The 14,469-nt window shown below is 35.8% G+C and overlaps 1 protein-coding gene across 1 annotated transcript in view; it reads right to left on the reverse strand.

The window, feature by feature from the left end:
- Positions 1-423: 423 nt before the first annotated feature.
- The window catches only part of Cdk13 (cyclin dependent kinase 13), a 96,868-nt gene continuing 82,822 nt past the window's right edge, over positions 424-14,469 (reverse strand). The window contains 4 exon segments of the mRNA XM_027409388.2: positions 424-3,350; positions 3,765-4,214; positions 6,093-6,298; positions 13,744-13,875. Coding sequence (XP_027265189.1) covers positions 2,500-3,350; positions 3,765-4,214; positions 6,093-6,298; positions 13,744-13,875 — 1,639 coding nt within the window. The 3' untranslated portion in view covers positions 424-2,499.

Raw genomic sequence — 14,469 nt, forward strand, 5'->3', positions numbered from 1 at the left:
ATGCCCTAACTTAGTATTTTATTAATTTAAATTTTACTCCAGAATATAGAATATAACCTAAATAATTTAGTGATTTTCCATCTGTTCTTATTCCAAACTCACTGAACTACTGTCTCGCATCGCTGTATTAACACTTTACTGATGTACTTAACCATGTTTTAAGACATTTTTTCATGTAATACCCTGGTTCTGGGATTATCCTGCAAATACTGGCCCCACAGCACTGCATTATGGTTTAAGTGATATTCCCTTTTCTTCTACATGCATAAGGTATTGTTACATTGTCTAAGAAAATATAGGTTATTACAAGGGATAGTTCTAATTTTCTATTTCAAAGCCAACAATTTCCCTGTCTTCCCAGCCACTCTCCCAACATGAATATATTTCTGAAATGCTTAATTAGAAAAACTATCCAAACACAGGTCAATTTTATATAAAATATTTAATTTTTAAAACACAGGCTATTCATGTCACATAAATAGTTCCAATTTTAGGTTAGCTGCTTATGGCCAGCAGAAGTATTATCATGTGTGACAAAAAAGAATAATTTAGATACTGTCACTTATAGTAAAGTCTGAAGGTCTAAGACTCACCATATTAAAATTTCAGAGACTTGAATACTCTATTTTGCTAAACTTCAAAACATTTCACTTCCTCTAATGTTTTACTAATTTGTTAGTACTCAATATTCAAATGAAAGGAAAATACTTTTTCTTCCATTAATTTTGTTACACCAACAAAAATAATACCACCAAAAAATAAAATGGTCAACTGAAAATTCATTTTATAGGCATAAAGTGAAAATTACCTTCTTTAAAATATCCTGTTTCCTGAATCATGTTTTTAAATGCAGGGTAACAAATCAGATAAAGGGCACAAGGTTAAACTGGCCTTTCATAACTATTTTTCCTATTTAAGATTTCAATTAAAAATGTACTAGAACAGTTAAAATTGTCAATTGGCACACTCAATTTCCCAGAGTTTCTAAGTCTGTTAGTGATGAGGGAGATGCTGGTTATTTACCTTTGGTTCCTTTCTAGAAATATAATTTTGTGTATGTGTGTGAATGTAAAACACAGTGAGACTTGACAACATTACAGTTATTCTTTCTTGGTTGATTTTAATAGAAGAAAAAAGATATTAAAACAACCTAGTAGTAGCACTGCTCTAATCTGGCAAAAGTTACAGTAAATTTCACAAAATTGAAAGGAAGAGGGAAGGTTTTTTTTTTTTTTTCCTGAATTTTCTTTTTGTTTTACTAAATTAAATCTAGGATATGTTTCTACTTAAGTTGACTTTTAAAAATAATTACATAACTTAAAATACCATGTTTGCCACCCTCCTTCTGTGAATTTTACATTTATTACATTAATTGTTATTACATACTTGCTTCAAAAATTCTGTCCTCCAAGTAGAAACTGGGTCAGTATGGCAGCCAGAAAGAAAACAGCACTCTAAAATTCTCATTCAGCTATTATTTTCAACCACTTAAGTGATTAAAAAAAAAAAAATTAGTACTTCCCAGAAGTAACAAAAGGTACTGAGTTCTCCCTTTCTTTTCTCTTACACCCCTACCAAGAGAAGGTAACAGTAAAAGTTAACACAGCCAAAAGACAGGCAGAAAAGGACAGTATGACAGGCAGAGGGAATGGACCTAACAGAACTGGCCAGGTGACTCCTAAAAACTGAGAGCTTCCTGCCTCTTCAACACAATGCAGACTCCCTTTAAAGACAAGTGGGTGTACCGGCTAACTTCATCCTCAGTCCTTAAGCTTACCAGTTAAGGCACTTACTCAACCCCTCCCACCCAACCCATAGTTTTCATATAAAAACCACTATTTCATTTGAATGAATTTTGCTGGGTTATGGTAACCTGAAAAACAAAACAAAAATAATGTTGACCATTTTTTTTTTATATAAAACTGTTGCATCAAGAGAAAGGTTGTGTTTTATTTTCTGAAATGAGCACAAAGTACACCTTTCACAATAACACTGAAAGCAGGTGCAAAGACTGACAGTGACCTTTGACTAAAGGTAGCTTTGTAAAAAGAAAATACCAAATAAATCAGTGCCCTTTCTGATTGTTGTAAAACTGGAAGGGTGAGGGAAGGGGTTGGTTGTTACATAAAAGTTGGTCCAAACTTACAAAAAAAAAGCACAAGTGTGCATAGTTCAGAAGATCTGCAACAGGGCCACAAAAACATTATGTCCCTAATGTTAGCATCCACTTAAAACTGCAATAATACAAAATAAAACTGTTAACTAAAATCTGTGACGATGTACAATCAATAGAGCTAGTTTTAAGAACAGCATGAATTTAAGCAAAGGTATTTTTTGTTTGTTTTTTTGTTTTTCACTATTGTATGCAAGACCCTTTTCCACATAAAAATAAAGCTGTTGTTGAATTAATATTATTCAAGTCTCTTGGATTGCTGCCTGAAATTGCAGCTAGAAAAGTCTTTCCAGATAAAAATGATGTGCCTGAGGAAAAACAGATACTCAGTATGGTAACCCTCTACCTCGACCTCTGCCAGCTGATGTGCTAATGTGTCCTCTGTATCCTTGTGAGTATCCAGGTCCTTGGGCAGGAGAAGTCCAGGTCTGCCCATGCATGAGGCTAGGGCCGCCTGGATTTTCCTGTAAATTACCACCATAGTTATAGTTGTGCATCTTTGCTGGCAAGGGGTGAGTACTCTCTGGCCCTGTAGAAGGGTCGTTGCTGTTTGTGAGGACTGCGATAGGACCATGGCTATATTCAAATCTATGGTCCTTGTCTCCACTAAACAACATGGGACCAGCATTGAGGTAAATGTCTCCATACCCAGCTACTGAACTGGGAAATGACTCGGAAAAGGCAGAAGCTTGAGGTGGACCACCACTGTGAGATGAAGCAGTACTGTAGTTCTCCAAAGACTGAATATCTGAGTTTCCAATGAAACTACGTGGTTCCAACGGAGCAGCAGCAGAGCTACTTCCTAGACCATCACTGCTAACATACGGAGCGGCAGAGAAAGAAGATCCAAAGTTGTCCTTATAGTCTGAAGTGGGAACATATGTGTCTCCTGTGGGATAATCAATACCACCTTCTCTTTTGGGATCATCCTGGGGCTGATGCTGAGCAAGCAGCTGTAAGAGGGCTGCCTTCACTCCAGCATGAGGGTCAGTTAGTGAAGAACTAGTGGTGGGTACATGCTGGTTTTCTGTCCGATAATCCAGGTCCTCATCAGTGACTGGTGGTGGTTCAGGAGGTTCAGGAGGTCGTTGATCAGGAGGCAGAATCCGAGGCCGGTCTGGTTCTGGTGTCAGCTCCAAAATCCTCCTGTCCTGGTGCTGGATGAGGTCATCTTGCCCTAAGTGAAACAAAACCAAGAAAGAGTCAAAAGCTACTGTGGAAAATTAAATACTCAAAATGAGTGGTCCCAAGAATGATAAGACATTCCATCTCTGACAAACATTAAATGCAAAAGGAGACCTCCCAAGTGCCCATGTTGCCTACCTCCACTTAAATACAAGGTCACAAAGAAATACACTATTCAGCTTTTTAAAGGTATTCCACATGATCATACTTAATGCTTGAGGAGTAAGTTACTACATGGGTCAAGCATCCTTTTGTATTCAGAACAAAGCATTATTGTAAATTTACCTTAGAAAAATATAATATTCATAATGAAAATATCATACTGTCACCAATGACCTGAGAATGTCTTTACAAACTGTGAACAGTGAACGCCATAGATAGCAACAACTATTAGCCAACCACTCACCAGATCCCGGAGTGCTAGGTTCTGGAGGTGGCCTGAGTTGCAAAGGAGCTTCATGTCCCGATCCATTTTCTCTCTCTTCTAACATGACATCTTTCTGTTTTGACTGTTGAGCCTTTATTAACTGAGTCAAGAGAACTGCAAATGCACTCTGCACAGCAGCCTGGGCGGCATCAGCTTCCACTTTAGGCTGGATGGTCTGTGAAGGCTGAATTCCTCCCAATGATTTTGAAGACTCCTGTTGTGGTGTTGATGGATCTGTCTGTTTTTCACCTGTTGCCAAAATTCCAGCAGGAAGGTTTATTTTATTTAGCTGCTGTTGAGTCTCAGAGTTTACCTTAATGTTCAACACTTGAACAAAATCAGCCATATTAACACTTGATTTAGATTGTAGTAGGTTTAGAAGAATTGCCAATTCACTGTGGTTTAACGGCTGTCCAGGGCCTGTTATTACTAAAGACAAAATGTATTAATTAGAACTGCCATAATTCATAGATTTCCCAATCCCCACAATGTCTTCATTACACTACATTAAGATTACATATGAGGAAAAGGGCTCAGAAAAGGGCACTTTAGTTTATTCATCATGACATTCAAAATCTAACTAGAACATAAATTAAAACTACAATCTGAGTAACCATCTTTAGAAGTATACATTTCAAAAGAGATAAATCAAGACCACATGCACAGATTTTATTAGGAACTATCACCTTGTGGGTTAAAATGATGACAACAGTGTCAGATACTTCATAATCATTTTGATCGTCTTTATCTCTCACAACTACTTTATAAGGAGTGCCTATTCTCAGCCTAAAAGAGTGGATAATTTGCCAAAGGTCCTGAATTATGAAATTTAATTCTGAATACAGTCTCTGAATTCTTTATTATGCTATACTGCTTCTCAAAAGTGAAGTTAACTTTGTAGAAATTAAGACTAAAATATTTTATAGACCATGAGAAAAATCTCTATTTTTATTCAAATTACCTTTAAAAAGTTAAGACATTTGGGGTTAGAAAGGCCTACACAAACACACATATTGCATATTAACTCATTATCAGTAAGACACATCTAGTTAATTTACTTTGCCCAATATTCAGTCTAGAACTGACAGATTCCTGGGTTCTTGAGGGAAACCAGATTTCATGTTTTAAAAGCTGTCAACTAGCCAAGCATGTTAGCACACATCTTTAACCTAGTCACTGGGAGGCAGAAATGGATGGGAACTTCATAAGTCTGAGACCACCCTGGTTACAAAAGTACCATGATAGCCAGGGCTACACAATGAAACCCTACCAATAAATAAACAGATAAAAATGAATGAATGAATGAATGAATGAATGAATGAATGAAATGGGTATAAAGTATCCTTTTAAGTAGCTGGTTCCAATCTTTTAAAATACAGCTTCTTAGTAATGATGATGTAAAGACATCTGATGGGGAAGTCCTTCTGTGCATATGTTTGTCTTATTGGTTGATAAATAAAGCACTGTTGGCCAATAGGAAAGCAAGATAGGTGGGGCTAGGAGTCAAGGATTCTGGGAAATGTAGTAAAGACGGGGTCGTCATGTGATTGGCGGCAAGAGAGGACGCATACCACCAGCATGCTCAGTAAGATGTCTTTATAAAATATATAGATTAGTAGTTATGGTTGATAATTAAGACTGAACTAGAAAATACAAAATCCTAGTCATTGGCCAGCAGCATTGTAACCAACATAAGACTCTGTGTGTTATTTGGGGGCCCTAATGTGCAGGCAGAACTCAGGAGACTGGCATAAAGAGTTATGGGATAAAGAACTTTTATTGCAGTTTTGGCTGTCTTCCTATGATTTCTATGCCTTAACAATTGATAGAAATCACTAAGCCAGGTAGTGGTATCACAAGCCTTTAATCCCAGCACTTGAGAGGCAGAGACAGGCAGATCTCTATGAGCTCAAGGCCAGCCTGGTCTAGAGAGTAAGTGCCAGGACAGGTGGCAAAGCTACCAAGAAACCCTGCCTGAAAAACACGAATGAATGAATGAATGAATGAATGAATGAATGAATGCCAGCCTCACAGATTAGTGTTAATGAAAGGCATACTGACTCCTGAACTAGGGAAACAAGGAAAAAGAAATCTGACCAATCATTACAAATACATGACTCGAGACTGCTTAACCATGTAGTGTGAGTAGCAATGAAACCTTTGTGCTAAAACTAAAGAGTAATGCCAAGTTCACCAAAAAAGTCTCAATCTCAATGTTCACCTTTCTGCCATAATGTCTTAACAGTACACATTCAACACAGACCATAAAGCAATGTAAACCAAACAAGCCACAGAAACATTACTGACCAGGTGCTAGACTTGAGTTGCTTTGAGATTTCAATTGTGCGGGTGGCAGCACACCCTGGGGTGTATTAGTTCTGCTGTCATCTAAGCCTAGAGACAGGTCCTTTCTGGGAGCTTTGATTGTGGAAAGATCATCAGTCATGCCCATCTGCTTCTGCCTTCTTCGCTTTTTACTCCATAATTCATGACAATCTTGCCACAAAGGAAGACTGAAAAAGACAAATGAATACTAAATGACAAATGTCATAACAAGACATGGTGATGTTACAATGTACCACTAAAACCATTCTCCTTCCGCAAACCATTCTAGAAGACTTCATACAGAACATACATACATACATACATACATACATACATACATACATACACACACACACACACACACATACATACATGCATACATTTAGTAAAATTCCATCACACTTTAGAGTTTTAACTTTTGTAATGGTCTAATATTTTCTTTTTATTTGTCCTAATTTTTTGTTTAAAATTTTAAACATTCATATAATGTGTTTAAGTACATCCCACATTCCCTCCCCTCAAGTTCTTTCCCTATCTCCCCTAAACCTCTAGTCTCTTTTTCTCTCTCTCAAAACTCACTAAGTCTTAGTGATGCCAGTATGTGCATGGATAAAGGGCTACCTGCTGGAACAGGGGTAAACTCTAAAGGGGTCACAGTCCTGAAGAAAATAGGGACTCTTCCTTTAACAGCAGCCATTAATTGCCAATATCTCTTCGGTGAGAGTGGCCTTCTTGACCCACTCCCTCCCTCCACACTGGGATTCTGTCTGACTTGATCCCGTGGGCCTAATGCATACAGTCACAGCTGCTGTGCATTCATACACACAAGTGCCCTGTTGTAGAAATGAACTACTTTTGTCTTCTGAACAATCAATAAATAACTGTTCATCAAAATTATAAAGAATGCATATTAAGAAAATCTGGCTATTATCCTTCATACAACCTTTTATAACCAATACTAACAACACACTGTACACTGAAAAGGATTTGAAAAAGGATGCAGAAACACGCTATTTGGAGAAGCCAGACATAAAAAGGAGTAAAGGCTGGAACATAAGATTCGTACAAAACTTAGTAAAATCTTTTCACTTTTTAGTCACATATCTACTGTTACCAATTGCTTTTGAAATAAACTGATTTTACAGCTGAGTCTCAAGAATAGGGAATTCAGACACAGAGAGGCTCATTACTCATCTACCGAGCTCCATGTGATTTGTAACTACCAAAATTACCCCTAATTCTAGAATATTTTTCATAAGATAATTCTATAACACTGAACACTAGAAAATAACTTTTTCTTAAAGAAAGACAAATTTTGATTTACAGGTTTTTTTTAATCCCAGTTACAAAGCCCATGGAGACTTACTATTACTTTTCTCTAGCTTAAAGGTGAGAAAACTACGGCTTGGAAAGGTTAATAAACTTGCCCAGAATATCTAGATTCTTTTAAGCAATGCCATTCTACTGGTATATACCTGCTGTTCTCAACTTGATGTTTACCTCAAGAGGTAAACAAGGTCTTTCCAAGAGTGTACCTGAGGTTGTTTAAGGGACTTCACTTCCATATAGATAGACTCTTCTCAAAGACTGAGCTAGAAGAATGCCCTGAATGCTCAAGTAAATTCTTCCACAATTACTTTCTCATATTATAAAATAAAGGCATATGCAACAGAATGGTTGAATCTTAGCAATATAATATTAATAAAAAATGTCATTTCCACAGGATTACAAAACAGCATGACACCTTTGTATAAAATGAAAAACAACTACATTTTTTCAATGTAATTTTTTTATGAATACATACAGATGGCAACAGAAAGTATATACAAGAATAAGGAAACAGGAATGATGGTCACCTCAGGAAGAAGAGGGCAAGGAAACACGTGGGTAGGAGGAGGGGTTATGATATGATTAAAGTGGGTTATTTTCAAGGTTCTAGCTTTTGCTTGGTAGGCTCATGGCTGCTTATTAACATTTAAAATAACTAATTAAAGTAACTAAAATAAATAAAAGAGAGCCATGCATGGACCAATGATGAGTGACACAAGAATCATGATTAAACCAAGTCTGTGCACCTGAGGTCTGAAAACAAAACGAAGGCATACCTCTCAGCCATCTTACTATGGTGCATTGCCTCAGCGTGCAAAAACCTCCTGGATAACAAACAAAGGGACAATTGGAAAGGTTGACACTGGGAAGCTTTAAGGCATCAAAAACCCTCTAAAAGACTTTCCTTTCTGGGAATGGGTTTGTGCTTTATGATGTGGGCTTTAGCCTCTGTTGGGATGCTGATTTCAAATATACTATAGTACTACAGGTTAGGGTAAATAAAATCATTACACCTCCTCCATTGTGACAGCCAAGAAATACAATACTCTTGTGGAAAAGCAAAGAAATCCAGGAAAAGAATTTGTTCCCTCCCACAATTTAAAGAGATTCATTATGAATTACTTTAACACTCATCTCTATGAAATATAAACATAACTTTACAATAATTTAAAATGGCAGATTAATGACACTGATTCTGATTCTCTAAACAAATCAGGCATGTTCTCCACATAACCAAAAGTATGTGCTTCCTTGAAGGTTCAAATGCTGGCTCAGCCACTTATTTGCTATCTTTTCAGGCAAGTTGCTGGACCTATGTATCTCAGTTTTTCTTTTAAAATGAGATTAACAATATTACCTATTTCCTGGGGATAGAAGTAATATGTTAATGTCTATCAAGGGCATCCTTAGACAAAGCCTCTCATACAGTATGCACTACATTTGTGATTGATATCACTGATCATTATTCAGTTGTCTAAAAGTAGTTATTATCAAGACATATCATGAATTATTTACTTTAATTATATGGTCATATTGTTCAAGTGCTTTTTATATTTTTAATAAGGTACGGGCTAGCAGCCACCTAATGTAATTTTTAGTAGCAGCCACCTAATGTAATTTTTAGTTACATAGTTATATATACCTTTTTTGTTTTATTTGTTTTTCGAGATAAGGTTTCTCCGTGTAACAGCTCCGGCTGTGTGGAACTCACTTTGTAGACCAGGCTGGCCTCAAATTTAGAGATCCATCTGCCTATGCCTCCCGAGGGCTGGGATTAAAATGTGTATGCCATCACTGCCTACTATGTAAACTTTTTAAAGTTACAAAGACATGAGAAAAGTTGACACAGCATCTACTAGAAATTAATGGAACGTGGTGATCAAAGTAACAAAGCAGCCATACTAATTAGGCATAGAAGCCAGGCACACACCTTTAATCCCAGGACTCAGGATTAAGAGGTAGATGGATCTCTGTTAGATCAAGGCCATGCTGACTACATGAAATTGATCCAGTCCAAAAAAAAAAAAAAAAAAAAAAAACCAGCTCACACAAAGATGATCCCAGCACTTGGGATCACATGCCTTTAATCCCAGCACTAGGGACTTGGAGACAGCAGGATATGGTGGGTGAAGAAAGGAATATAAGCAGGAGGGGACAGGAATACAGATCCTTTTGCCTCTGAGGATTCCCTGGGGACACTATTACCATTTCAGCTAGGTAAAGGTAAGATCTACTGGCTTGGCTGCTTTGCTTCTCTGACCTTCAGCTTGAAGCTTGAACCCCAATGTCAGTCTCTGGGCTTTTATTTATCCTGTTACAGTGAAATTATTTCCTATTTAATACTTTTATTTATTTACTTTTTAAAAAAATAATCAAAATGTTTCAACAATTTGACTATTGTTTTAAAAAGTTAGCTATATACCCTTAGTTTTCAAAGGCATACCACCCTACCTACTTCATAGTTTTTCTTATACATTATAAAATATAGTTACATGTTGTTTACATTACCTTTTATTTAAATACAGAATCAGTGCAATTAAAACCTTGGCCTTACTGCTTCAGTGATATAACTAAGTGCATGCATTACATAACAGTTTCACAGAATACCCATCAATTGTACTGATAACTTTACTTTTTAATAGAATACCCATCAAAAGCTATCTTTACTTTTTAATGGAAACATACAGTAAAGTGTACTCTGATAAAAATTAAGTTTGAGTTACTGGGCGGTTAACAAGAATTAGAGTGTGTAACAAAACAAAACACCAAAAGTATATGATATCATAGAACTTATACTGGTAGAGCCAGTTAAAAAAAATTAATGACAAATGTCTAAATAAGCTTTAAGATCACATGATTTCCTCACTGTCAGGGAAAAGGTTTTTCTAATGATTTCTTTCTTTCTTTCTTTCTTTCTTTCTTTCTTTCTTTCTTTCTTTCTTTCTTTCATTCATTCTTTTACATGTGTGTGAGTATGTTTACTTGCAAATAAGTCTGTGCAACATACGTGTAGTACATGCTGTCCACAAGAGTCAGAAGAGGGCATTGTATCCCCTAGACCTGGAGTTTCTATGATAGTGAACACTCTGGGTGCTGGAAATCAAACCCAGGTCTTCCGCAAAGAATAATCTTAACCACTGAGCAACTGCTTCAGCCCCTGAGCTCATTTAAAAAATAAATAAAAGGTTTTTGTTTTGTTTTGTTTTGTTTTGAGACAGACCACCCTGGCTATTATCCTAGAACTCACTCTGCAGACCAGGCTGACCTCAAACTCACAGAAATCCACCTGCTTCTGCCTCCTGAGTGCTGGGACTAAAGGCATGTGCCACCACTGCCAGAGATTTAAAAAAAAAAAAAAAAATTGCAAGGATACTCATGAAAATAAAAAGGAAATTATAATTAATGTGGAACCACGTCTCATTCTACGGTAAATAGCACTGATTCAGAGATATGTAAACTACTATGTGAATTACTAATAGGAAAAGAGCTCAGCTTGATCACTTTATAAGGTTTCTCTGTGTACCTTTGAAGCCTGTCCTGAAACTCACTCTGTAGACCAGGATGGTTCTGATCTCACAGAGATCCACCTGCCTCTGCATTCTGAGTGATGGGATTAAAGACGTGTGCCACCACCAAGCTTCAATCACTTCTAATAGACTGAATTTCCAACAAAATTCAATGATGGTTTTAAAACACTGAAATGTTTACTACTAATACAACATCAAATATCATATATTAATATGCATATGTGGTACATTATCATAAGAAATGGTTAGTCCATTTATATACATAGACTTGTTTTAAATTAATTCGACGCCATAATTAATATTAGTTACATTAGAATAAAAGTGTAAGAAATAATGGAAGTTCAAGATCAAAACAGAACAATGTCCAAATGCTGAACATTTTCTAAGTGACTATTCATACAATCTGGAAGGCCTCGATATATAGACCCCAAAGGATACATTTATAAGATTAATGTAACTGCAATACTTAAAAATGTTAATTAAAAATTCACTATTACATTTTTACAACTTATTAACTTGGTTTGAGAAGTTTATTAACTCCAAATAAGCTTGATACAGGTTTTTTATTTTTATTTTTTCCTCGTCTGCTTTCTTTTTATTCTGATTTAAAGGAAACTGTGGGTCCTGGTTGGGATTTTATCTGTAAAAATAACTCCTTCCACAACTGGTATTATACATCACACAAACAGTTGTGGTAACTTGGCAGACATCTCATGTCCACCAGGCTCACTCAACATTAGTGATTGCTTTTTTCAGACAATGAATAAATTTGTCTTTAATTGGAACCATTAATTAATAAATTAGTTGACAATAAGAAATCGTAGCTTGATACAGTTTTACTAGAATCCTTTCATGTGGATTAAGTTATTAGCATTGCACTACCAATAATGGGACACAATCGTATTATATTCCTGTTGAGGTACCATCAGGAAACACATGTTACCTTGTAGATATTATTCTTGTACTGAAAAATATTAATCTACTCTTGATTACAGAGACACAATCAAATTCAGATTGTGGGATGTTTTACCAAACAGTTCCCTTAAGCTCTTGTTAGGACTGAAGATGTAGTTTAGTGGCATCACTTGCCTGGCATGTGAAGCCCTGGGTTTGATGTCCACCAAAAAAAAGAAAAGTAGTCAGTGTCATCAAAACCCTCTAAGAGTGACAAAAAAGTGAAGAGACAGGCTAAGTAAGTACAATATGTGTGTGTTCTGAACAAATCGTTCAACCATGATTCCATAGAGTAAAAGAAAAGTTATAGGGCTATTGGAGACTTTAATATGCACTATTACTAATTTTTATGCTTTGTAATAGTAGTATGTAAAGTTCTTGTTTTTATAGATTCATGCAATAACTTAATATTCAACTACTTCAGAAAAAGTTTATAAAAGTAAAGCAAATGTGTACATGCCAGTAATTACTGAATCTATTTGAACGCTCATTTTCCTATTCTACATTTCTATAGAGGTGAAAACTAAAAATCAAAAGTTAAAAGAGAAAAAAAAAAACTGATAGGTTACTAGAAACAAGCCACTTGGAGACTAATGATATATTCTAAATAAGCAAAAGAACAATAAATCAATAAATCCTAAACACTTAGTTCAAAGTATCTGATCTAAGTGTGGTGGTAAACACATATAATTCTAGCACTCAATAGGCATAGACAGGAGGATCTTGAGTTCAAGGGCAGCCTGTACTACACAACTAAACACTGAGTGAAAAAAAATAAAAAAGTAAAAACTAAAAACAGAAACAAACAAAAAACCTAGTGAATGACTCAGTCCTTCTGCATGTCAGATGATACTTTTTAACTTTCAAACTATCCCATGTGCCATTTTTATATAGTTCAATAAAATCCTAATGATTTATGACAAGCCCTGTGGAAATAAACACCATATAACTGGTAAGTGGAAGAGCCAGGATTTGAACTCTAAAGCCTATGCTTATTAATATAATATGCAAAAGTATTTTATTAGAGACAGGCATGCTTTTAATGTTGCTGATCATGTTAACAATTACCAAGGAAATACCTACAAAACTTTAGATCCTATCATGGAGAGGTAAATGGATTGCCTTCTTCCCAACCAATCATACACAAAATACAGAATCTATAAGAAGACTCAAGAAACTAGCTATGCCAATTCCCCAAAACTATGCATTTTCTCTCCATGATCTATCTCATTGCAAACATGTTTCTGACCCTAACATTCTTTTAGGTAATGATAAGGATTTTCTATTGTATAGGATATATCACAGAGTATTTTCAGAACTTCTGTTTCTTATTAAACTGACTTCAGTTTAAGATCTGGCACCACCCTTTACCATATTTGTATTCTTGGGCAAGTTTTTTAACCTCTTTGAGCCTGCTTCCTCCTCTGTTAAGCAGTGGTAATAATAATAATACCTACCTTAAAGGGTTGTAAAAATTAAGTTTAGCAAAGTACTCAAAGCTTTGGCTAAAGCAGGACCACTCTCAGAAGCTAAGGTCCTGGTGTGGATGTGCTCTACCACAGTGGGGGTTCTTATTCTTAGAGGTGAAACATAACACTATCCTACACCAGCTAAAGAAATGTTAAGGGCTATTTTTACTGCTCTATGGTAAACTCAACAATAAGCAAGCACTTGTATTCTTGATATGCAAATCATATACTTTTCTGATGGTTTACCTAACTCAACTTAGGCATACCTTCTGATCTTGACATCTAATTAACAAAATTTTCAATGCCATCCAGATTCTCTAAAAATAAAATCTAAAATAAAAGAAAGTCACTTACTCTGGTGGAGGCATTTTGGAGGGTTCTACATCTCGTAGGAACTCACACTGAAGAGCCTGCTCAGCAGTGCACCGCTTACTGGGATCCAAGGCAAGCATGTAATCAAATAAGTCGAGCGCAGCTGCAGGGATACTAGCACCAGAGGACACAAAAGTCAAGCACAGTCTTCACACGGGGCTGTGCTCCTGTGAGCACTTATTTTAAAGAAAAGTATTTGGTATTAAATTGGAAAATGAATTTAAAATGTATTTTAAATACCAACTACCTTACTCTGATGACCTACAGCTTTAAAATCCTCATTACTTTAACTAATAAATTCTTATTATAATTTATAGAATACCATGAACAAATAGGTAATTGCTGGTGATGAATATTTAAAAGCTAATTTAATAATCTGTTAAGTATTAATGAACTATTGGTTAAATAGTGTTTGCAGTACTCTACACAAGTAACAATTTCCTTTTCAAGAACTATTGTTATTTTTATACAATTCTGGACTGCTTAACAAACAGCATCTTTTATTACTCTATGAGCAATGCACTGTCATACATTAAAAATTGAGTAGTCTCCTAAAATAAAAATCTGAGCTCAATACTGTTTCAAAAAAATTTACAACACAATTATTAAAGTTTTTCTACGTAAACAAATAAAGCCTAATGTCCCAGTTACTATGAGGTGAAAGGCCCTTTACATGCAGCAAAGGGAAATGCACAAGAAAAAGCCCTA

This window comes from Cricetulus griseus, chromosome 3 (genome assembly GCF_003668045.3).
Source record: "Cricetulus griseus strain 17A/GY chromosome 3, alternate assembly CriGri-PICRH-1.0, whole genome shotgun sequence".
In the NCBI taxonomy this organism is placed as follows: domain Eukaryota; kingdom Metazoa; phylum Chordata; class Mammalia; order Rodentia; family Cricetidae; genus Cricetulus; species Cricetulus griseus.